General features: G+C 40.6%; 1 protein-coding gene across 1 annotated transcript in view; it reads right to left on the reverse strand.

The window, feature by feature from the left end:
- Positions 1 to 1,465: 1,465 nt before the first annotated feature.
- Positions 1,466 to 26,313, reverse strand: part of yipf1 (Yip1 domain family, member 1) — a 34,876-nt gene continuing 10,028 nt past the window's right edge. The window contains exons 3-10 of the mRNA XM_043699628.2: positions 22,039 to 22,202; positions 20,608 to 20,688; positions 19,796 to 19,883; positions 19,069 to 19,185; positions 14,036 to 14,202; positions 12,340 to 12,522; positions 6,431 to 6,540; positions 1,466 to 4,033 (exon numbers count right to left, since the gene is read on the reverse strand). Coding sequence (XP_043555563.1) covers positions 6,439 to 6,540; positions 12,340 to 12,522; positions 14,036 to 14,202; positions 19,069 to 19,185; positions 19,796 to 19,883; positions 20,608 to 20,688; positions 22,039 to 22,202 — 902 coding nt within the window. The 3' untranslated portion in view covers positions 1,466 to 4,033; positions 6,431 to 6,438. The remainder of the gene's footprint in view (positions 4,034 to 6,430; positions 6,541 to 12,339; positions 12,523 to 14,035; positions 14,203 to 19,068; positions 19,186 to 19,795; positions 19,884 to 20,607; positions 20,689 to 22,038; positions 22,203 to 26,313) is intronic.

Consider the following 26,313-nt stretch of genomic DNA (forward strand, 5'->3'; position numbering starts at 1 on the left):
TATTGCATAATCTAATCCTTACAACATTGAGCACAAGTCTGAAGTTCAAATTCAGCTATGAATAATTGTGAATTAAATAATTGTACTCGTTTATGGGTTGACATGAGAAAATTGACCATGAGTGATGCTGTTCTTCCATCAACATACATTATATTCATTTGCTGGTGGGTTAAGAGGAGAATCTGCCAATTGGTCCTCCTTTCTAGAGTGTGGTTTACATGTAACTCCACTATCACACTTGATTTCCTTTTCAATGCTTTAATGTGCTACAAACATCACTGGCAAGGTCAGCATTTATTGTCAACCCCGACTTGCCCTTGAAAAAGTGGTGGTGAATTAGCTTTTTGAATTGCTGCAGTTGCTGTGTTAGAAGTAAACCCACAATGTTTCAGGTTTTGACCCAGCAACACTGAAAGAATAGTTCACATCAAGATACTGTGCTGCTGCATGGGAACTCGCAAGCAGTGGTGCTCCTTCTAAATGTGAGAGTTAATGGATTTAGAAGGTGCTACCAAAAAAAGCTTTATGTGTTTGCTGCAGTGTGTCTAGTAGATGATACACACTGCTGTCACTGTGTATCGATGATCCAGAATAAATGTGGTGAGTGTGGAATCAATCAAATAAGTTGTTCCATACTGGATGGTGTTGAGTTTCTTGAGTATTGTTGGAGCAGTGTTCATCTAGGCAAGCTGTTAGTATTCCATCACACTCTGGATTCTGTAGATGATGGACAAATCAGATGATGAGACTACTCACTGCAGAATTCCCAGCTTCTTGCTGTATTTATATTGCTAGTCTAGTCCAGTTAGGTTTCTGGGTCAGTGAGGGGGATATTCAGAAATGAGAATGCCATGAATGTAAAGTGACTATATTTGGTCCTGCTTGAAAGTCAAGGGGAGAATTTTTTTGGAATCAAACGATTTAGTTGTGAAGGCATCTATGAATAACCAATCAATAAACCTTCCATTAAATTGCATTAATTTCCACGTGTGAACCTGGGTACCTTTAGCAAACTATCTAATCTGGGCATCAGCCTCAAGCCTGCCCTGAACTGCTTTAAGTTTTACAATAGGACTATTGGGTAGTTACCATGACTAAGGGGTCCAGTTGATTGTATTCTTTGCTAGCCATGGAATGCTGCAGCCAACTGTCAATGGTCGATAGCAGAAATTCATGATTTGAGCAGAAGTCAGACACTGGACATATCAGACCAAGCAATACAGTTATCAAATGAGGTAGGAGAAATGAAAATAAATAAATAAATGAAAATAATTGTGTTTATTTAATTTCTTCCATGATTTTAAGGTGACCTAAAGAACGTCACAAGCAATAAAGTAATTTTGAACTGAAGTCACTGTTGTACAGTAAGTAGGACATGTGGCAGTGAAGTTGCACACAGCAAAATCCCACAATCTGTAGTATGAAAGTCATACCTTGATTGAGTGATAAGTAATAATGCTGAAGAGAATGCTGTTGATTTTTCTTACATTCACCTAAGATAGTTTAACATCGCAAGACATCATTCCTACAGTCCTGCCTTGGATTATCAGTCTAGAGTGGGACTTAACCCCACAATGTCATAGTTAACATTTCGTACTTTGAATTTTGAGCAGGATTTCTTCTCTTAAATGTTCCAGTTGCCCAAATAAATATTTAAGCATAACTAAAACCGAAAACACAAGACACTACTAGCACAATGGAAACAAAATGTCAGAAGCAATATGAAGTTCAACTTCTTCAGAAGTTGCCAATCAAGGATAAGTTTAAATTCTAAAACATTTAAGAGGGGTGTGGATCAGGTTCCTTTATCAGCAAGTGTAGATATATGAGACGAGGTCTGAGTCAAACTTGCACATCTATCTGGATCACAAGTACAGAATATAGATTTACAAATGAGTGACCTGCACTATGCTGGTTTGCTCCTTCTGATGGAGTAAACCAATCCCACTACACTATTCAAAAAGCAACACACAAAAACATTAGCCCATTTGTGGTATCTTACTGTATGTAAGTGGTCTGCCATGTTTCGAATCACAGTGGGGTTTGCTTAGAAGTGCGTAATTGCATTGTAACACGTTAGGATATCCTTCATCATAAAGCTTGGAAACAGACCCTTCGGTCGAACCAGTCCACACTGACCACAGTCCCATGTGCCTGTGCTTGGCCATATCCCTCCAAATCTCTCCTATTCATGAATTTATCCAAATGCCCTTTAAACTTTGTGATTGTAACTGTATCCACCACTTCCTCTGGCAGTTCATTACACACATGAACCACATTGTGTAAACAAGTTGCCCCTCATGCCCTCTTTAAATCTTTTCCCTCTCACCTTAAAAGTATGTCCCCTAGTTTCGAATTCCCCAACCCTAGGGAAAAGACCCTATATAAACATCAATAAAGTCACCCTCAGCCTCCTGCACTCCAGTGGAAAAAGGTCCCAGCCTTTCCAGTCTATTTTTATATCTCCAACCCTCCACTCTCAGCAACATCCTGGTAAATCTTTTCTAAACCTTCTCAGTTTAATAATACTTCTTACAACAAGGTGACCAGACTGCACACAGTATCTCTTCACTGTCTAGTTACCACCAATTTTGGTGTCATCTGCAAACTTAATAACAATGCGGCCTAGAGATAGAAGAGTAGCAACTAGAAACATTGAAAGGTACTCTATTATTTAGGTTTTCTAACTTCCACTGCCTTCAGCTTGAGCAAAAGCATCATAGAATCCCTACAGTGTGGAAAGAGGCCATTTGGCCCAGCAAGTCCATACAGATTCTCCAAAGAGCATCCCACCCAGACTCACCCCCTACCCTATCCCTGCCTTTCCCACAGCTGATCCACTTAGCTTACACATCCCTGGACACTATGGGTAATTTAGTATGGCCAATCCACCTAACCTGCACATCTTTGTGGAAGGAAACCCACACAGACATGGGAAGAACATGCAAACTCCACACAGACAGTCACCCCAAGGCTGGAATTCAACCTGGGTCCCTGGAGCTGTGAGGCAGCAGTACTAACTAACCACTAACTGTATCACCTGCAACTTTGAAAACAAAAAATTGTTTTCCTCAAAGATGGACAGTCTACATTTTCATTTGTTTCTTAGCATGTATTCTTACCCCATCTATTTTATTAATCCTTTGTTTCCTTTTGTTTTGCTCCAGGAGTTGTCCAGTGATGAGCATACTCATTATACAATGAAATAAAAGTCGCTCCTGCTCCTTGAGTCATGATTGGATTTTTGTTCATGGGTCCAGTGGACTGTGATTGGGAAATATATATATATTGTTAGCTCTGGAAGCCAGGATTCGGTCTGGAGCTATAAGAACAGGTGGACATTTTATAATTGGTTTGAAGCTATTAAGATTTCATAGATGATTAAGGGAACAGTTGAAGGACCTTGTCCCTAACACACAGCCTGTAATCTTACTGAACAGCCTCTTGTGCAGCACCTTGTTAAGACCTTCTGGAAATCTGAACAGATCACATCCACTGGTTCTCCTCTGTCTAATTTATATCTGAATTTAATCACCCTTTGTGAAATTCTATTTAAAATCTTGGAATATTATTATTCATTTAATTAATGTACATTCATGAAGATTAGCACTGAGTTTTGGATAAAGTTAGCTTTACAAAAATGTACTAATTAGCTAATATACAAATTTAGCACTAGATAAATCTCTATATTGACATTCAGTAATAGAGCACTGGATTTCTTTGCTAAGAAAGTGAACAATCAAACAAAATTTTTACCAAAATAATTACTGAAGTATTAGAGAAAATCACTTACAGTCAGTAACAAGTATATCTTTCATAAGATCATGAAAACATAGAACAGATAATCCAAGCAGTCACAATGAGAATAATCCCAAAATTTAATTGAGTCAGTTTGGATCTTTGCAACAATCAAGTGTCCCAGTGTCTGTTGAATAAACATCTTTGAAGATTTTTCTTTAATTATGTAACCCAAGTTGCAATGATTGGGAAGGCTCTTCAGACTGAACAATTGCCGAGTCATCAGTAAAATAATCTGCAAGCAAGCACAAGGAGTTTTTCACAAAGAATGCAGAGTGCTAACTTTTGAAGTTTTGAAGATTATGAATGAAATGATCGTAAATTGATTTAGGTGCATTTTCACAATGCCAAAGGGGGGAGGTCAGTTAATAATTTTTGAGTATGGGAACAAAAAATATCTTGAAGTTAAGTAATTAGAGATATGTTGATTTTTATAAGAAGGATAAAAGACTCGTAGAATATTTTAACAGATAAAGCCATTGCAACTGACTGCATTAATAGGTTAAATTGTTTAAGTTAAGAAGCATTTAGAAAAGTTTCTACAGAGAAATATAATTGAGGGATATGGTGAGAATCAATGTTATCAATTAAAATAAGATGAACTTATTAAGATGAAAAACGTTTTCTGTTTCAAACAAGTCTGAGATTGCATCACAATAAACTCATTTAAATATCAATGCTTCCATTAACAAAACTTTCTTTACTGCCTTTGTTTTTTTTAAATCAAATAAAAGAATGCAATGTCATGGAATAAAAGAGAAACAACTTCTAAATGTTGCTGTTTTCCTTGTGTGTCACTGTCTCACCAAAACTGAAGAGTAACGGTTGCTAAACAAACACAGACAACATTTATAAATGAACAAAGATTAAAATGTTTACAGGAGAAAACATCTTACAAAATAAATAACACTTCTGTAAATAACATTTTCGTAATGACAAATAAAATTTCATAATTTCTGACCACACCAAAAAACCCAGCTATTAAATTTCCAAACAGAGACAAGAATCTATTTATCTTAAAACTTTCCTGCCCTCACTTTACACTCAAAAGTCCTAACACTCACCTGAAGCTCTGCACACAATTTTGAAACAATTGATATACAAACTATGTCATTTGCAAATATTTTAAATATAATGTATTTTAAGTCTAGGTTAGGGACATAAGGGATTTTTCTGTTTCTGACATTACTAATGATCTTGGATGTATTTCTATAACCATGGCAATTTATTTTACATCAATTTGTCAGCTACTTTGGCAGCCCTAATGGGTTGTTATTTACTTAAAAGTATTTATGACTTGCAAGGTAGACCATTATGCTTTATGGTCTATTAGAAATTTCTATATTCAGGATTTTTTAAAGCTTGGGGGGAAATACACATAACTCAGAAGGAGACACTTTTTTAAAAAGTTTTATTTTGGTTTGGGCAGTTCTGTGAATGGATGGAGCTTGCACAAAGCAGTGCACCTGAGAAGGGGAATATATAGTAAAACTAGATTACCTTTCAGTAAGAAATTACTAACAGTCCCAAACCAGAAGTGTTAGGAGAAACCCATGAAGATATTAATTGAAGCTGAGTACGTTATAAGTGAACAGAATGGTTTATTCTGTAATTTGTTTTGATGAATAAATTTCTGTTTTATTGCTAAAACAAAATCTGCAACATTGCGTTGCTTATATTTCATTGATAGACCACCTGACTAAAACAAAATCGAAACAATCAGTTCAGGTTTCCATCTAGCATCTGCTGGAAAAGCTCAGGAGGTCTGGCAGCATCTGTAAAGAGAAATCAAAGTTAACATGCTTAAATGTCAACTATTTCTCTTCACGGATGCTGCCAGGCCTGCTGAGCTTTTTCAGCAACTTCTGTTCTTGTTTCTGATTGACAACATCCACAGTTCTTTCAGTTTTTATTCAGTCTAGGACCTGACTTGTTTAGTAATAACATCAGCTGGGATCATAACATCATTGTAACAGTTTAACTTAAAGAGAAAGAAAATAACTTTTGAGAAGTTACTTGCTTTTAAAAGAAAACTGAAAACACTGGTTAGTTTTAGAAACATGCTGTCCATGTAGAAAATCAAATTAATGACATTGAGACAACAATTTCTGTTTCAGGTTTTGTACTGTCCGGAAAGTGCTGAGGTAGGTTCATAGAGAACTAAATATCAACAGCTATTCCACTTTTGGGTGCATCAGATCAAAGCCCAATCTTGTCAATCTCTGACATTCACTGATGCATACTTTCCACAATGCATCACTGCAAAGTTTATGGACAGAAACTCTCACTGATATTTTTTCCACTTCCTCTAATCCAAAAACACTGAAGCCAATTAAATAGGATCTGCTAATTTCCTAGATGAAACAGCTAAACCAGCACAGACTTGGGTTCTCCTGTTGTGCATGAATCAATAACACAGTGCCTGCTTTAGTTAATCATTAAGTCATTAGACAGCGTTTATTACTTTTCTTCTAGATTAGTAATTACTAGCATTAAGGCAGAAATCTATCTGAAACGTGCTTGAAGTTAAAACAATTGCAATCAAATTGAGATGTCGGAATGATACTTTTTGGCCTGCGAAGTACCCAGTCTTAACCTCTTATCCCAGGGTCAGAGACTATGAAACACTCACCTGGCAGATTATGTTCTGTTGGAAGCCAAGGTAGTCCCATTTACAGTAACAGGGGTGGTTGTGGATATAAATGTAGTTTTGACTTGTTCCGGAGGATCAAAGAAATAAGCCTGGGGGACAGCAAGAAAACCATTTAAAATTACAGAAATTTAAATTTTTTGAAGTGTGGTTCACTAAGGCCTACTTTGCATTAGGAAGGAAAAATGTTTCAGCAGTTCTTTTACTGACTGCCTGATATTCCAAGGTCAGAAGTTACATGACACCAGGTGACAGTCCAACAGGTTTATTTGACATCCTAATCTTTTGGAGTACTGACCCTGAAGAAAAGCATACAGGCACAGAATTTATAGGCAGAGAGATCAATGGGCAGAGAGATCAAAAGATCGTACAAATGGTGAGTGGATTGTCAACAGGCTGAATAAGAAGTCTCTACTGGTGATCAAAAGTTTCAGTGTGTGTCAAGTGTCAATAGCTGAATAGTAAGTGAAGGGGATGACTTATACAGCAGAGAGAGATAAAATATAAAAAATTAAAAATAAGGTGGTGCTGGAGACAAACCGAATGGATGGAATAACATGACAGGCATAAAGGTTGCTTGCCGAGCATCTGACCAAAGTAACAGGTAATTCAAAACTGTACAGATTAATTAAGGTAGAGGGATCTTAACAAGTTATTACAGTGATGGTGTTAAACCAGAACAGTATGGTGGGGTTACATGTAACGCAACATGAATCCAAGATCACAGTTGAGCAGCCCTCATATGTACAGAACCTGGCTGTCAGCTCCTGCTCAGCGATTTTGTGTATCTCAAAGGCAGCCTTAGAGGACACTTACCCGAACATCGGAGGCTAATCGTCTTTGACCACTGACGTGTTCTCCAACTGGGGAGAAACATTCTTGTCTGGCCATTGTTGTGCAGTGTCCATTATCCACTGTCGTAGCGACTCTAGTCTCGCTGATACACCATGCCTCAGGGCATTCTTGAGGTAGACAACATTGGCTAAGTTACATGAGTATCTGCCATGTACATGGTAGGTGGTGTTCCCATGTGTGATGGTACTTTCCACATCGATGATTTGACATGCCTTGCAGAGGTTGCTGTGGCAGGGCTGTGTTTTGTTGCGGTTGATGTTGTCCTGAAGGCTGTGTAGCTTGCTGCAAATAATGGTCTGTTTAATGGTGAAAGATGGTTGTTCGAAGGTGAAAAGTGAGGGCATAGGGATGTCCCAGGCGAGATGTTCGATGGCAGTGATAACATTGTAAAGGCTGCAAAGAACTGGATGCCAAAGGGTATTCTCCTGGTCATGTCTAGCATCTGTCTTCTTCGTAGGATGTTGCGACCACAACAGCACACAGCCCTGCCACGACAACCACTGCAAGACATGTCAGAGCATTGACATGGATACTACATCACACATGGGAACACTTCCCACCATGTACATGGCAGATACTCATGTGCCTCAGCCAATGTTATCTATAACTTCTGTGCCTGAATGCTGTTCTTCACTTTACCTGACAAATGGGCAGCACGCTGAAAGCTTATAATTTCAAATAAATTTGTTGGGACTATAACCTGGTATCACGTAACTTCTGACCTTGTCCATCCTGTCCAAACTGGCACCTCCCATCATGACATTTTAAAGCATTCTCCAGCTATTAACTACATTTTGAAATGTAGTTACAGCTGTAAGGACAGGAAACAGACCGTAATTTGCAGACCATAAACTCACACAACAATCAATATGATAATGACAAGATAATCTGGTTATGTGATGTTGACTCTGGGATAAACATTGGCCAAGACACTGGGGCTAACTAGGTGAAAGTGAGGACTGCAGATGCTGGAGATCAGAGTCTAGATTCGAGTGGTGCTGGAAAAACACAACAGGTCAGGCAGCATCTGAGGAGCAGGAAAATTGATGTTGCCAGCAAAAGCCCTTCATCCAGCACCTAATCTAGACTGGGTCTAATTATCCAGCTCTTCAAAACAGTGCCATGAGATGTTTTAAATAACCCAAAAGAGCAGAAAGATACCCAATTTAACAGGTAATCCAAAAGATGATACCTCCAACAGAGAAGCAATCCCTCAATAGTACTGAGGAGTACCAGCTTTAAAATTTGTACTCTAACTGCTGAATGGAAATTGAAATCACAATCATCTAGAGGCAAGATGGCTACAAACTGAACCACAGCTGACACATATTGCATTCTTTAGAAAATGGAACAAAAGTATGAAAATAGAAACAGGCAAATTCTGAAAATATGAAATGAAAATGATACAGGATAAATGAGTTGTCATACAGTTCTAGCATTTGAAAAAAATTGTAGCTTCCATTCAAGAAACAGTATTAGCTTCCCCTTTGATGCAAGTCAGCTGAAACTGTGATATTAAAGAGTAACTTGCTCTGCTGACCTGCAGGAAATTGGACGTCCCGAGGCTAGCATGGAACTTAGATTGTAAGAAATTAAATTATCATCTCCTATTATCCAGAGCCATTTACATGGCCATTTCCTTGCCATTCAAAGCTATTTACATTTCATCCCTATTCTGAAATCAATAAGGACATTATAGTTGGAATTCTGACTACACTCTGGTTAAAAAAAATACAATTCACACCAGATTTGGCCATTAAGAGATGATTTAATTTCATTGTTTCTAAGGATGAAGTGGTCACTGCATTGTGTCTTGAATGGCATGTGACTGTGGGTGGATGGCTGGGTATTGTCTTGTGGGTATTACGTCTGTGATGTAAAGATTTTGTATAAATGAAGGACTGTTTCCTTTGCTTGGGGAGAGCTTTTGCCATGACCCTGTAAGCCCTGCGAGGTGTGTATTAAAGGTTCCTCCAGAAAGTTTGTACTGTACTCTACTTAATAAAATTTGGTTGTTGCTCACAGAAGTTGGTGTGTTGCAGTTGCATCAAGTGTGTAAGAATGTCAGGAAAAAGAAAAATTGGTGACAGCAGTGGGATTCCAACATGCACAGAGCTTCCAGGTGGATTGATTAAGCGATCACCTGAGTGTTGGTTGCGTGAGACGAATGGGCCCACAAGGTAAGATTCACCTAAACGTAACACTCAGTCGATCCCTCATCTCCTGGGTCTTGTGGTGGCGGAATCTTTGAGGTGACTCGCACACTTGCCCACCGAGTTGCTTTGCACAAGTCCTGGGTTTTAATGGGGGTTAGAGTCCCCTGGATTTTAACTGGGGCTAAAGTACCCTGGGTTTTAATGGGGGGTTAGAGTCCCCTGGGTTTAATTGGGGTTAGAGTCTCCTGGGTTTTAATTGGGGTTAAAGTCCCCTGGGTTTAATTGGTTTTCGAGTTCCCTGGGTTTTAATTGGGGTTAGAGTCTCCTGGGCAAAAGGGGTTTGGAGTTCGACAAACACGAGGTTTGAGGCTCCAGAGCATACAAAAAAAACTAGAAACCAGGAACTTCAAAGAAAAACAGCTAAACAAAATTTGATACTTCTTAAAGTTATCGCCTTTATCCTCCACACTTCCCCTCAGAAGTACTTTTAGGATAACGTGGCGTCACCGGGAAAAGGGGGAGAAAGTGGAGCTGGTCCACCCGGATCCTGACAGTAAAGTACACTGACTGCTAGGGAAGCTTTGCCTGGGTTTTTATTGGGAGAGTCTCAGTTTCTGGGCTGTGGACTCGACTCAGCGAGTCTTTCTTCTGGGGGAGGGAGTGGAATGGACTGCAGCGTAGTGTGGTCCAATGAGAGGGTTATTTTTTTTTTTAAAAGTGTAATTTCATCAAGAGGATGCGAAAAAAACGAGAAATGTTGAAATTAAGGTTATACTAATACTTGGATCGAAAAAGGAAGTTTCGATATAAATTATGCCATACTGAAAATGTTTGATATTTAAACATTTTGGTTTGTTAAAATATTGGTTCAGAAAATCCTTTTAAGCAACTGTTTTACGTTATTTGAATTAAGATCTCAATGTTGTTGTCTTCTTGCTGTTCCAGGTTTTTGAAATACTTTTCCTGACAGCTTTCACATTAGCCAAGTATTAATTTGTCAAAGGAAATAATTTCTGAATGACCTGAATGGGGTCCCCGAGTTTTTGATATTAGGACCATTAATTGTTGTTTAACGACTGAACTGATTGGACATTAAAATTCAGAAGTTTATGGATTGGATAAGACTTGATAATGTCATAAATAGTGAACAGAGTAACAGACTTCAAGACCACTGAGAAATGCTGAAATAGGCAGACACAATTTAGTGTACTTAAATGTGTGACTGTCTTTATACTGATAACCACCTTGACCAGGAAGGAATGAGAGAGGAAATGCAAAGATACTTTCAGCAGCTAACATCTTCTCTAGAGTTTCTCCATTCATAGGTAAAGCATACCTTCAGACCACCGCCAACACCTCCACAACCTGATCCAATGGATTCAATCAGCTCATGAGCATGAAAAGTGAAGAAGCTAACAACAGTGAAGAGGAGGTCGGTACGCTTTTTGTCAGTGGCCTTCCTACAGACATTAAACCACACTAGCTTCACCTTCTCTTTCGATCTTTTAAGGGATATGATGGTTCACTGATGAAACTAACATTGGACAGCAGAATGGGAGCAAAAGCAACAAAGAGTGCTGCATTCACCTAACCTGCTGCACTGCACACTCAGATGCGCTGGTATCCTCCATCTTAAGCACCTTCGCAAGGATGGAGATCTCATCAGTTTTGTTAAGTAGTTAACTACCTTTATCCAAGAATTCAGATTTCTCCATAAAGTGGTGTGCAAGGACAGACTGAATATTGTTTTCAGGTTGGTCTTTACTGAAGGAGAATTTGGATAACTGTCTTGTTTCCACTCGACTTGGAGGGGATGGAGTGGTCACTGAGGACTGTGGCTTTAAGAACTTTACTGGTGAACACTTTTTCAATGAGTGAGGATCCTGCAGATTCTACCTACTGCATGGACTAGTAATATTTTCTTGTTATAATAATTGTATGCTGGTGTCAATAACTTGCTTAAGTAATGGCAGTAAGATTCTTATGAAAGCTGGTCGTACCATCTAGGTGGTTATCATGGAATGATAAAAGGAGGGAATGTGATATTCTAGAGTTAACTTGCTCTGCTAATCTGCAGGAAATTGGACATCCCAGGGCTAGTGTGGAACTTACAAATAGATTGTAAGAAATTAAATTATCATCTCCTATTATCCAGAGCCATTTACATGGCCATTTCCTTGCCATTCAAAGCTAATTTACATTTCATCCCCTATTCAGAAATCAATAAGGACATTATGGTTGGAATTCTGACTACTCCCTGTGGTTAAAAAAAAATTCACACTAAATCTGGCCATTAAGGGATGATTTGCATTACATTGTTTCTGAGGATGAAGTTGTCACTGCATTGTGTCTTGAATGGCATGTGACTGTGGGTGGATGGCTGGGTGTTGTCTTGTGGGTATTACTGACTGTGACGTAAAGATTTTGTACAAAAGAAGGGCTGTTTCCTTTGCGTGGGGAGAGCTTTTGCCAAGACCCTGTGTGTAAAAGGTTCCTCCAGAAAGTTTGCACTGTACTCTGCTTAATAAAATGTGGTTGTTGTTCACAGAAGTTGGTGTGTTGCAGTTGCATCAAGTGTGTAAGAACCTCAGGAAAAATAACTTAACCGTACAAGTTACGTATTCTTTCTAGAGACTAAAACTGCGGCGCTGAAAAAGCACAGCTGGTCAGGCAGCATCCGAGGAGCAGGAGAGTCGACGTTTCAAGCATAAGCTCTTCATCAGGAATAAGAAAGACTAGAAATAATCCTAATTTACAATTTTACTGTCTTAATGTGAAACCGAATTTTAAAAAAGCACTTTACAAAGCTTGACTTCAGGTTTCATAACAATTTTTGTTTTAGAAATGTGAACATTTATTATTCAGTAGAACAACTCGTACCTTACAGCCAACTGCAAGCAGGGCATGAAGGATCAGAATTACTGCAATGGTGGCTATGGCAATTCTCTGGTTATCATCACGGACAGCTGGCCAAAAGGTCATCAATAGCACGGTGCCCGAGAGGCACATTGCAAGTACAATTGTGATCCAACGAACTACTTCGTTAGGAATAATCCACAGCACCTACAACGCAGAGAGAAGTTATTTGCTCACATCAGAACTGTCTTGAATCAATCACAAATTTAATTCTTTCTTCCTCTTTGCTACAGTTGATTAGATTTCTGAAACATTCATTCCAATTAAAGAGTTTGTAGCAACAACCAATATGAACTTAATTTTAAAAACCCTGGCCTTACATGCTGAATTGGGCAATGTGCCATTAGGCCTGACTTCTACCCACATAACTCCCATATGGTGTTAACATTCAAAGTTATTCAGATTCACAGACATCCTCATTTGCAAAATCCTTTGGGACAAAAAATTCTAACTTGGAGTAATTCAGAAATGCATTGACCTTCAAGAGATCTTCTGATCTATTTCCCACCTATTATCGATGCCAGCCTTTCGATCTTTCCTTTGATCTGTGCTGTTCCGCTCTGAGGTTGATTATGATTTCAGCACATTTTTAGGTTTGAAGCCAGCATTAAAATAACGATCAGTTTTAGTTCACATATTAAAGATACACTCAGCTTAGCCCAAGTTCAGTTTTTCCAAGAGTCTTTAAATTCTTCAACTATTGTTTAATACAGAACCTCAAATTGTACGTAAAAGTCCAATATTAGGGGACATAGTATCTTAAATTCAGCCAGCCCAAAACCACTGAGGTATCTAGCTGTTAAAATGTGCACAAGATCATCTAATACCGACATTTGTACTTCTCTTTCTGATCTGCCATTCTTTCACCTTTCTATTCCTCCCTTGCAGGAATTTAATATAAACAGCTTCCAATGCTGAAGATCATAGTTAAAACCAGACAATTCGACTATTTCACAGCACCCTAAAACCTCACGTCAACAGCTTTTTTGTGTTTGTACTTTATTTATATAATTTCCACACCTTTAAGTATTTCTATCCTATTCTTTTGAAGTTTCAAAGGAAAGATATAATTTCATTGGAGGCAGTTCAGAGAAGGTACACTAGGATGATCCCTGGTATTGAGGGGTTGTCTTATGAGCAAAGGCTAAAGAGGTTTGGACTCAATTCACTGGAGTTTAGAAAAACGAAAGATTATCTCACTGAAATATACAGTATTCTTGAGGGGTAATTGCTGAGAGGATGTTTCCACTTGTGGGAAAGTATAGGACCATAAAGTATATCTCAGAATTAAGGGCATCAACTTAAGACCAACATGAGGAATTTCTTCTCTTGGAGGGTTGCGAGTCTTTAGAACTCCTTCCCTTAGAGAGAATTATGGGGTCACAGGCCTTGTGTACACTTAAGACTGAGAAGATTGATTCTTCATCTGTTAGGGAATCAAGGTTTACAGGGTAAACTCAGCAAAGTGGACATGAGGAATGTTGGATCATTCATGATCCTATTGAACTGCACAGCAGGCTCGAGGGCTCGGTGACTTACTCCTGCACCTATTTGTTATGGTCAAATGTGTCAATCCACACATACTTATGTGTTCACACCCAGACTTATCTCCTATTTCCCAACTGAACTTCCTCTTTCATAGGAGGGAAGACACACTTACCGCAGTGGGAATGTAAATAAACAGCGAGTATCCATAAACGCACACTATCTCCAGGAATGAATATGAGACGATGTTCATCACTTTGTTATTTCTCCACATTAGAAAGCCCCAAAGGGCGAGAGGAATAAGCCAGGCATAGGTATAGATAGCTGTAGCTGCTATAGAAACTACAAAGAGAAGTGTAGTTACATTGTAACATTTACAAATTTATTATACTATTTATTATTTATTATACTATTTACTGAAATCCATGAGAAATTAAATACAACTCTTTTATAACACTAATAGTGACTTCACAATCTTTAGTTCTTGTTTCCTGCTTTTGCCATGTTGTGAATTTGATCTGAAATGAAGTAAAACTGAGTAACCAAGTAAAAACAAATTTGCAATTCTGTGGCTTTGTCTAGTCTGTGACCCGGAATGAATGCCTTCTTATTAAAAAATAGTCGCATTATATAATGGTGATTCCATATTTTATGACTGGGGAACACAGTTTGTATTAAACAATGAAACGTGTTTCACAATACATATTGGTTAAACAAAGAAAAAATAATGTACAGATTTTTCATATTTTTAATTTCACAATAACAGACTACTTTAATTTTGCTTCATGATAATGGAATTTAGGGATTTTTGGAAGAGGGGATTATGGATTTTTGCTCAGTTGGGTCTGGGCAAAGCTTGCTCAGTGTTCTTCCATTTAGGATTCTTACAGAATACACAACTGAACTGGAACAGAATACTCTAACACTACATCACGCAGTGTCATGCAGCTTATTTAATAGAGAAGAGTGTGTTGCAGGAAAAGGTCAGGCAGCATCCAAGGAGCAGAAGAATCCCCCCTCCCCACCACCCCCTTCCCATTCATCTCACAGCCCCGGCCCACAAGCCTCATTCCTGATAAAGGGCTTATGTGTTTTGGACATAAGCCCTTTATCAGGAATTAAGCTTGTGGGCTGGGGCTGTGTGATGAATGGGAAGGGGGTGGGGAGGGGGGAGTTTTCTGAGAAAGCGATAGGTGGATGAAGGCGAGGGATAAGGTGATAGGTCAGAGGGAGGAAGTGTTGGACAGGTCTAGAGGGCGGTGCCGAGTTGGAGGCTTGAGACTGGGATAATGTGAGGGGAGGGTAAATGAGGAAGCTGTTGAAATCCACATTTATCCCGTGTGGTTGCAGGGTTCCAAGATGGAATATGAGGCATTCTTCCTCCATGCATCACTTGGTAACGGTTTGGTGATGGAGGCGGCCCAGGACTTGCATGTCCTTGATGGAGTGGGAGGTGGAGTTGGTCTTCAGCCATGGGGTGGTGGGGTTGGTGGGTGCGGGTGTCCCAGAGATGTTCTCTGAAACAATCCGCAAGAAGGCGCCCTGTCTCCCAGATGTAGAGGAGACTACACCGGGTGCAACAGATGCAGTAAATGACATTGGTAGAGGTACAGGTAAATTTATGGTGGATGTGGAAGGATCCCTTGGGGCCTTGGACGGAGGTGAGGAGAGTGGTAGGGGCACAGATTTTACACTTTCTGCGGTGGCAGGGAAAGGTGCCAGGAGTGGGGTGTGGGCGTGGACCTGACAAGGGAGTCGCGGAGGGAATGGTCTTTCTGTAATGCTGATATGGGTGGGGAGTAAAACATATCTTTGGTGGTGGGGTCCGTTTGGGACTCCAGGCATCTTTCCCTGCCACTGCAGGAAGGGTAAAACCTGTGTCCACACCACTCTCCTCACTTCCGTCCAAGGCCCCAAGGGATCCTTCCACATCTGTCAGAAATTTACCTGTACCTCTATCAATGTCATCTACCATATGCGTTGCATCCAGTGTGGTCTCCTCTACACCAGGGAGACAGGATGTCTTCATGTTTCAGAGAACATCTCTGGGACACCCGCATCCACAAACCCCACCGCTCCGTCGCTGAACATTTCAACTCCCCCTCCCACTCCGTCAAGGACATGCAGGTACTGGGCCTCCTCCACCACCAAACTGTTACCACCTGATGTCAGGAGGAAAAACATCTCATATTCTGCAACCACGTGGGATAAATGTGGATTTCAACAGCTTCCTCATTTACCCTCCCCTCACATTATTCCAGTCCCAAGCCTCCAACTCGGCACCGCAAACTGGACTTGTCCATCACTTCCCCCTCTGACCTATCACCCTCTCCCTCACCTTCATCCACCTTTCGCTTTCTCAGCTACCTTATCCCAAATCCCACCCCCCCCCCTCCCATTTATCACGCAGCCCGGCCCAAAAGCCTCATTCTTGATGAAGAGCTTATGTCCAAAGCATCGATTCTCCTGCTCCTCAGATGCTGCCTGACCTGCTGTGCTTTTCCAGCAACACACTCTCGACTCTGATCTCCAGCATCTGCAGTTCTCACTTTCTCCTAGATCATTTAATAGTATTGACAAGTTGAAGATTATATTTTTTCTTTTCCCATGGCATATTTGAAAATGTGTTAGGTTAACATTTTTGTGTTAACTATTCTGGTATACATTAAAGGCAGAAAACTGCATGAATACCCCTTCACTGTTAAGTATATTTTATTGTTTATTTTCTTTACAGTAAATGGTAAGTAGGTCATCCACATTTGTAGATCAGCCATATATTACATAACTGAATGTAATAGAAGAGGAATTACATACCTACAATTAAACCAGATGTATCCTTGCTTCCAGCTAGCTTTAAATCTTGTTGAAAATAAAACTCTAAATTTATGAAACCTCTGCAGGAGTCAACTTGTGGAGGACAGTATTTTTCTTTTAGTTTCAGCAAGTAGTCCCTTTACTCACAATTTCTGTCATGATGATTGCAAATGGAAATCGAATTGTTTTGATTTTTAGTCCCCTTTCTTATCAGAAGAATTAACAGATGTGAGGGGCACAGTTCTACCTCAATTAGCAGGGATTTGTCAACCCTGGAGATTCCTTCAGGGTAATGAAAGTTCAGGCCAGGTCTTTCTGACTAACAACAAGGGTTAAAAGGGATAGGTGGACATATGGAGCTGAAGTCACAATGAAGAGCAGAGCTAACTTGGGGGACCGAATAGCCTATGGTCTACTCCGGTTCCTAATTACTACATTTGTATGCTTAGAAGAGCAATACAGCTTTAACCACTTAAGCGTTTGTTTCCTGTTATTTTTGAAAATAAAATGTAGAGGTTTACACCACAGAAAACAGTCAATAAAGTAATTGCACTTGGCTTGCTCTCTGAAAACCTATCAGTTAGCTCCAGCCCTCTACCCTTTCTCCTCGTGAGGCCTCTTCTGGAGTACTGTAGCCCTGCTGTGGATATTATTAAACTGGAGAGAGTTCAGAAAGGATTTACCAGGATGTTGCCAGGAATGGAGGGTTTGAGTTATACAGATAGGCTAGGATTCTTTTCACTGGAGTGTAGGAGGTTGAGGGGTGACCTTATAGAGATTTATAAGATCATGAGGGACATAGATAAGATGAATCGCAAAGGTGTTTCCCCTCAGGTAGAGGAGTTCAAAACTAGGGAGCTTTTTTTTAAAGTGAGAGGAGAAAGATTTTTTAAAAAAGACATGATGGGAAACTTTTTTACACAGAGAGTAGTGTGTGTGTGGAATTAACTGCCAAAGGAAGTGGTGGATGCAGGTAGTTACACAATTTAAAAAGACATCTGATAAGCACATAAATTGGTAAGATTTGGAAGGATATTGGCCAAACACAACCAAGTGAAACGAGTTTGCTTTGGGAATATGGTCAGCATGGACTAGTTAGACTGAAGGGTCTGTTTCCATGCTGTATGACTCTATGTGACGATACATCTCCAGATATCAATCCAAATCCCTGTTAAAAGCTGTTGATGATTCTACTTCCATCGATAAGGCATTTCATGTCTTACAGCACTCTCTATAGTGATAATCTTAAATTTATAGTCTCAAGCTGTAGATTCATATATCAATGCAAATTCTATTTACCTATTTATCTTAACAAATGTGCACAGACAGCTTTACCACCAAGTGTGCCAATAATATCCTTCAGATATTACTCGCTTAATTGCCCTACGTTTCAGCAGTAATCACATATCAAAAAGTACTGAGAAGATTGGAGGAGTCAATTCACTATCCTCACCAATATTTATCCCTCAATCAGTACAACAACATAGTGTCTTGTCAATATCACACTGCTGGGAGTTTGAAGTGTACAAATTGACTGCCTGCCATGTGTTCTACAGTACAACAGTGACTATACTTCCTGGTCTGTAAAGTGCTTTGAGATGTCTGATGGTCGTGAAAGGTATGGTATATTGTAAATGCAAATCTTTAGAATTGACTCTGATATGCTGTCAGACATCCTCAGTTTGAAACCAAAGTCCACAGTCAGGATATTGTCAGCACTGGAAAACAGTGCAAAGGATTAGGGAATCATGAAGTAGTGGGTGGGTTTTAAAAGCACGTAGATTATAGAAAGTCTGAAGATGGTAGAGAATTCCAAAGGTTCTTTGTGAACTGAGATTTATTTTCATTAAAACAGTGAAGATGCCAGAGGAGGGACAAGCATGCAGTACAGGACATGAGGCCTCACCTCCAGAAACAGAGCAGCCTTACCCTATCAGTTACTGCACTTTCCTCATGGTGATTTCAAAATGGAATTGGCAGTTGACAGAGATTGAGGAGCTGTCTTCTGCTCATGCTCTTAGCAGGAGATGCAGCTTGATGTATATGACCAGATAAAGAACTTTGCAAACAATTTTGTCACTACCACAAAGTTCTTTATCTCATCATGTGCATCAAGCTCCATCTCCTGCAAAGAGTGCGAGTATACAACAGCTCCTCATCCTCTACCAATTCCATTTTGAAATCATCATCAGGAAAGTGCACTAACCGCTTATGTGGGGTCGCTCCTTTGCCAGAAGAAATTCAGTACTAGCCCAATATGGAATTGTAGAGTTGGGGAATTAAAAGCACACAACAATGCTCGTTATCCAATAATTTGCTGATTTGTGCAGTGTAAATAATATTCCTCAATTAAATTATATTTTCATATGATTTAAGAAAGAATTTTCCATTTACCTTTATGGAACTCAGGGACATAGCGGTAACCACGCTGGCCATGGTGAGTCAAGAAATTTGCAAGATTGCCACTTATTGCTATTGCAAACACAAGTGTGGCACATATCCAGAAGGGACCTAATTAAGACATTTCAAAAACAAACTGTTATATCAATAAACGAGACAACACCTTTAGTCGAATGTGCTCTTCCATTTTTCTTAATCATAAATATTACAAAAGAACAATTCCCTTTAGATTTGAAACTTTCACCAACTGAATATTCATGAGCTTTGCTCCTCCTGTTGGTTATCACGATGCAAATACATTTTCAATTTCAGAATTTCCTGTTGGGAGGCTTAGGCAAAAGGCATGATAAAATAAACAAAAACAACTTGTAAATGAACTTAGTTTTTGGTCATGATTTCTGCTTTTCATGAAGTCATCCATGGATTTATCCTTCTTACCTCATCTAACTATATAAAGTTCTATTCTGTTCTTTTGAGCCTCTCCAATTTCCTTTCAAGAAGTGCAGTAATGTTCTTGCATCTGTGTTTTAATTTTATTTTCAGAAAATACACTGAGATTTATAGAACCCATATACATCCTTCATTCAAAGTTAGCATCTAAAACTTCTGCTTACACATTGTATATGTTAGGGAGATGAGATAGGTTTATTTTGAAAGTAGTAACAGGACATTCCGTATTCATGTGAATTGTTTTCTAATAACAATTACAATTCATACTTACCATAAAGATCTGGATTACTCCGAATATACAACCTCACAAAATTTTTGCCAGGCAATGGTAAAAGGGAACCTTTTATTCTGTCCAACACCTGTTAAGCAGAGAATAAAATTACCAATTCAACCTCCAGAAGTAGAAGCCATTCATCCGAAAACCGACTGACATATGTGGAGCTTCTAACTGGCTGTGCAGCTACGCAGCTTAGATGGGATATTGAACATCACCAGTTGCAAGTTTCGTTCCAAGTTATTCCAGACAGGGAAATAAACTGCCATTCCTTCAGTGTCACTGGGTCAAAATCCTCAAAGTCCCTCACCAGTGGCACTGTGGGATTACCAATACCAAATGGACTGTAAAGGTTCAAGAAGGCAGCTCAGTACAACCACCTTCTGAATGTCAACTAGGGATAGGCAATAAATGCTGGCTCATCCAGCAATGCCCCCTTTCCATAACTGAAATTAAAAATAGTTGATGCAAAGCATTTGGACTTAGTACTCTATGCAAGATTAAGAAACAAAAGACGCTAGGATTTCCTTCCCCAATCATTGCCTGTTTGAATGTGGACAGTGAGTAGGATGAGATAAGACTGTTCCACCACCAAACAACATTCTGCTGTCACTCACTGAGTGAAGATGGTAATTTTGAGAATGCACCAGAAAGTTGTTAACATCCATAGAACCAAGCAACAACACAAATCAGTGCTTACATTGGGCAGAATGGGAGAACAGGATGAGAGAATGTAATAGTTAAGATGTTGCCATTTTTATTATTTTTTTTATTAAAAGCACCTGCTGGAGAAACCAAAATGCAACTACCTGGTAGGTGTCTACATCAAAAAATGTTTGATAATAATCAAATGTCCAAAATGGTGCACTCTTCTTCTGTCCTGCAAGCAACTGTATATAAAAAAAGTAAAGACAAACTTGGTCACAAAGATTCTAATACATTATTGTCAAATTTTCTTTCCAAAATAAAACCCAGACAATTTAGTTCTGAGAAATGGCACATTTTTTCAAGTAAATGCAAATAGAGGAGCATATAGGAACACAGCTGAAGTCAGAACTTAAATTACATTTACCATTAATATCAGTAAACAATCAAAGTTTGTGCGAAGATTTGTAGCTCGGGTGCTCGTTGTTGTGGTTCTGTTCGCCGAGCTGGAAGTTTTTGTTGCAAACGTTTCGTCCCCTGGCTAGGCGACATCATCAGTGCTTGGGAGCCTCCTGCGAAGCGCTTCTTTGATGTTTCCTCCGGTGTTTATAGTGGTCTGTCCCTGCCGCTTCCTGTTGTCAGTTTCAGCTGTCCGCTGTAGTGGTTGGTATATTGGGTCCAGGTCGATGTGTTTGTTGATGGAGTTTGTGGATGAATGCCATGCCTCTAGGAATTCCCTGGCTGTTCTCTGTCTGGCTTGCCCTATGATAGTAGTGTTGTCCCAGTCGAATTCATGTTGCTTGTTGTCTGCGTGTGTGGCTACTAAGGATAGCTGGTCGTGTCGTTTCGTGGCTAGTTGATGTTCATGTATGCGGATTGTTAGCTGTCTTCCTGTTTGTCCTATATAGTGTTTTGTGCAGTCCTTGCATGGTATTATGTACACTATCATAGGGCAAGCCAGACAGAGAACAGCCAGGGAATTCCTAGAGGCATGGCATTCATCCACAACTCCATCAACAAACACATCGACCTGGACCCAATAAACCAACCACAACCACTACAGCGGACAGCTGAAACTGACAACCGGAAGCGGCAGGGACAGACCACTATAAACACTGGAGGAAACATCAAAGAAGCGCTTCGCAGGAGGCTCCCAAGCACTGATGATGTCGCCTAGCCAGGGGACGAAACGTTTGCAACAAAAACTTCCAGCTCGGCGAACAGAACCACAACATCAGTAAACAATATCATGATTCTTCTCAAAAAACCACAAAAAAACCGTGATTCATTTCTAATGTAATATTACAAGTAAAGAAATCAAACAGTGAGATGGATAGGTAAAGTGAAAGAAGACCACTTGGAAGCATTAAGAAGCATATAGGATAGTTGATGCATTTCTGGAGTAAGATTGCACAGATATTAAGGTGTACACATGAAATGATCAGTGAAAGGTTTTAAGGTATTTTAGGCCTAATATACTTGTTCTAAAATTCAAGTGTCTTTACCTTACAACCATTAGAATATAACTATTTCATATTTTGAGATATACAACATGAATTTAATTTTTGTATATTTGCCATTACAAAGTTACTCACCTCTGCTTTATCAGAGTCTTCATTCCCGAGCAAATCTTCATCCTCATCTCTTCCCAACTTGCCTGGTGGGCCTCTCTGATTTTTAGGTTTATCATTGGTGTCCGTTATGCTTATTGTGGTAGCATCTGGATTTGCTGCCAGCAGATTTGTGGCATCATCAAACTCTGTTCATTATAAACCATTTGGAAAATTAGACAATGATAAAGGCACAATACAATGCAAGTTGATGTTGTAAATTAATTAAGAAGTTCTATTACTTTTGAATTAATAAAGTTAGGAACATTGGGCTCTCCAAAAGTAAATACTGAATCAACAGAGGGAACCATCAGTGAATTTTTTTATTCACTGTCACTGTTCCATGCCTTAGAGTTTCCAACTTTCACCCATTTCACCAATAGCTGTCATAAACATGTAGTCCTGTTATAGATTTCATAACGCACTCTAATCTCCTTTTAAAAATGGACGTGGCTCCAAAGAAGGATCATGTCCACAGGGTTGAACAGAATCTCCATACAGCACAGAAGCAGAAATGGGCTATTTAGCCCATCAAGTCTGCTTTATAATTCAATGTGATCATGGCTCATTTATCAATCCTTAAATCCACTCTCTTGCCCTTTTCCCCATAATGCTTGATTTCCTTCCTAATTAAGTGTTTGCTTATTTAGGCCTTGAATATAATTACCCACCCTGAACAGCCCTCTGTGGTAAGGAATTCCACAGATTCACTATCCTCAAAAGAAAAAAAATTCCTCCTCATCTCTGACTTAAATATGTGACCCCTTATTCTCAGATTATGCCCTCTGGTTCTAGACTTGTCCACAAGGGGGAGCAACCATTCCTGTCAAGTCCCCAAAGAATCTTAGAGGTTTCAAAAAGGCCACCTATCATTCTGCTCTATTCCAACAGGTACAGGCATGGCCTATTCAACCTCTCCTCATAAGACAGTCCCTCCATACCTGGCATCAGTCTGGTGAACCTCCTCTAGACTGTCTGCAGTGCTCGTACATCTTTTCACAGATAAGGAGCCCAAAACTATTCACAGTATTCCAGCTGTGGTCAGAGTAGCGACTTGGTAAAAACAATGACTACAGATGCTGGAAACCAGATTCTAGATTAGAGTGGTGCTGGAAAAGCACAGCAGTTCAGGCAGTATCCGAGGAGCAAGAAAATCGACATTTCGGGCAAAAGCCCTTCATTAGGCAGAGTGCCTGCAGAGTGAAGAGATAAATGAGAGGAGGGTGGGGGTGGGGAGAAAGTAGCATAGAGTACAATAGGTGAATGGGGGTGGGGATGGAAGTGATAGGTCAGAGAGGAGGGTGGGGGAGGGTAGCAAAGAGTACAATAGGTGAATGGGGATGGGGATGAAGGTGATAGGTCAGAGAGGAGGGTGCAATGGATAGGTGCAAAGGAAGCTAGGCAGGTAGGACACGTCATGGGGACAATGCTGAGCTGGAAGTTTGGAACTGGGGTGAGGTGGGGGAAGGGGAAATGAGGAAACTGGTGAAGTCCACATTGATGCCCTGGGGTTGAAGTGTTCCGAAGTAGAAGATGAGGCATTCTTCCTCCAGGCGTCTGGTGGTGAGGGAACGGCGGTGAAGGAGGCCCAGGACCTCCATGTTCTCGTCTGAGTGGAGGGGGAGTTGAAATGTTGGGCCACAGGGCGGTGTGGTTGATTGGTGCGGGTGTCACAGAGATGTTCCTGAAGCACTCTGCTAGGAGGTGTCCAGTCTCCCCAATGTAGAGGAGACTGCATCGGGAGCAATGGATACAATATTGGTGGATGTGCAGGTAAAACTTTGATGGATGTGGAAGGCTCCTTTGGGGCCTTGGATGGAGGTGAGGGAGGAGGTGTGGGCACAGGTTTTGCAATTCCTGCGGTGGCATGGGATGGTGCCAGGACGGGAGGGTGGGTTGTTGGGGGGCGTGGACCCAACCAGGTAGTCACGGAGGGAATGGTCTTTGCAGAAGGCGGAAAGGGGTGGGGAGGGAAATATAACCCTGGTGGTGGGGTCAGTTTGGTGGTGGCGGAAATGTCGTTGGATGATTTGGTTTATGCGAAGGTTGGTAGGGTGGAAGGTGAGCACCGGGGGGGGGGGTTCTGTCCTTGTTACGGTTGGAGGGGTGGGGTCTGAGGGCGGAGGTGCGGGGTGTGGACGAGATGCGTTGGAGGGCATCTTTAACCATGAGGGAACGGAAATTGTGGTCTCTGAAGAAAGCGGCCATCTGGTGTATTCTGTGGTGGAACTGGTCCTCCTGGGAGTAGATACGGCGAAGGCGGAGGAATTGGGAGTACAGGATTGCATTTTTGCAGGAGGTAGGGTGGGAGATGGAGGTGTCCAGGAAGGGGAGGGAGGTGTCAGAGATGGTCCAGGTAAATTTAAGGTCAGGGTGGAATGTGTTGGTGAAGTTGATGAATTGCTCAACCTCCTCGCGGGAGCATGAGGTGGCATCAATGCAGTCATCAATGTAGCGGAGGAAGAGGTGGGGAGTGGTGCCAGTGTAACTACGGAAGATCAACTGTTCTACGTAGCCAACAAAGAGACAGGCATAGCTGGGGCCCAAAAGGGTGCCCATGGCTACCCCCTTGGTCTGGAGGAAGTGGGAGGATTCGAAGGAGAAATTGTTAAGGGTGAGGACCCGTTCAGCCAAACGAATGAGAGTGTCGGTGGAAGAGTACTGTTGGGGGCGTCAGGAGAGGAAGAAACGGAGGGCTTGGAGGCCCTGGTCATGGCAGATGGAGGTGTAGAGGGATTGGATATCCATGGTGAAGATGAGGCGTTGGGGGTCGGGGAAACGGAAGTCTTGGAGGAGATGGACGGCATGGGTGGTGTTTCGAACGTATGTGGGGAGTTCCTGGACTGGGGGAATAGGACAGTGTCGAGGTAGGTAGAGATGAGTTCAGTGGGGCAGGAGCATGCTGAGACAATGGGTCGGCCAGGGTGGTCAGGCTTGAGGATCTTGGGAAGGAGGTAGAACCAGGCAGTGCGGGGTTGGAAGCTGTGGGTGGGAGATCTCCTGAGGTGATGAGGTTCTGTATGGTCTGGGAGATGATGGTTTGGTGATTGGAGGGGGGGGGGGGTCATGGTTGAGGGGGCGGTAGGAGGAGGTGTCTTCGAGTTGGCATCTGGCTTCAGCAGTGTGGAGGTCAGTGCGCCAGACTACCACTGCACTCCTTTTATCTGCTGGCTTGACATTGTTTTTACCTTACAGAGTAGTGACTTATACGGTTTTAGCAAAATCTTCCTACTTTTACACTCCATTCCCTTTAAATGGCCAACGTTCCATTTGCTTCCTAATTACCCACTGAATTTGGATGCTAACTTTTTGAGATTCATGGACAAGGACTCCAAAATCCCTCTGTTTAGTAGCTTTCTGCAGTCTTTCTCTATTTAAATATTCTCTTCCTTTATTACTCCAGCCAAAGTGTATAATCTCACATTTCCTCATACTATATTCCATCTGCCAAATTATGTCCATTTGCCTCATTAGCAATAGCCTCTCTGGAGTTGTGTGTAGCTCTTCCCTGTCATTAAACCTTGAAGAATGGGAACCATTCAAGTTCATGATTGAGTCAGTTTTAAAAAATGTTTGTCTAAAAACGTACATAGAACTACACCAAGATCCAGGCTAATCCAATATTTAATATGGAATTTGCTTAAAAGAGCAGCCATTTTCCATTTTGAACTATAGTAAAGTCTGACTGGGAACATCCATTGTGTGCAAGATCTGAGATTTCAGAAGATCTGAGATCTCCAGGCCCTACACTCAGCTGAACTACTGTGAACAGCATGTGGGAGTTGAATTTTCTCTCTGACATTGGAAGTTACACAGGGCTGACCATAAATCCTCTTTGTTTTGCTGAAAAGGAATTGGCAGATCAGTAAAGAAAAGGTATTTCCACATGCTCTGTAAACTACTCCACCCACTGAGTTTATTACAAAGGCAATATTCAACTTCACAAGCCACCATAGCTGTTGAACACAACTTCTTATTCCAAACAACCAAGACTTCAATTGAGAGTTGCCACCTGCAACATCCTAACACATGACATGAATTTCACCTTTATAAATATATTTTATCCTCAGCTCCATTTCAATCTTGTACATATTTACCAAGTAATTTTATTACTTGTACTTAAGTAACAAACAACAATATTTTCCAATAAACTCACTTTCATCTTAAGACTAAAACTTTTTTAGAATTGAATCACTCATAAATTAAACAGAGGTTATGCACACATACATACATATTATCTCAAGAACCACTGAGGAAATG

This window comes from Chiloscyllium plagiosum, unplaced genomic scaffold (genome assembly GCF_037043375.1).
Source record: "Chiloscyllium plagiosum isolate Xiang-an unplaced genomic scaffold, Cpla_swu_hap1 HiC_scaffold_9, whole genome shotgun sequence".
Taxonomy (NCBI): Eukaryota; Metazoa; Chordata; class Chondrichthyes; order Orectolobiformes; family Hemiscylliidae; genus Chiloscyllium; species Chiloscyllium plagiosum.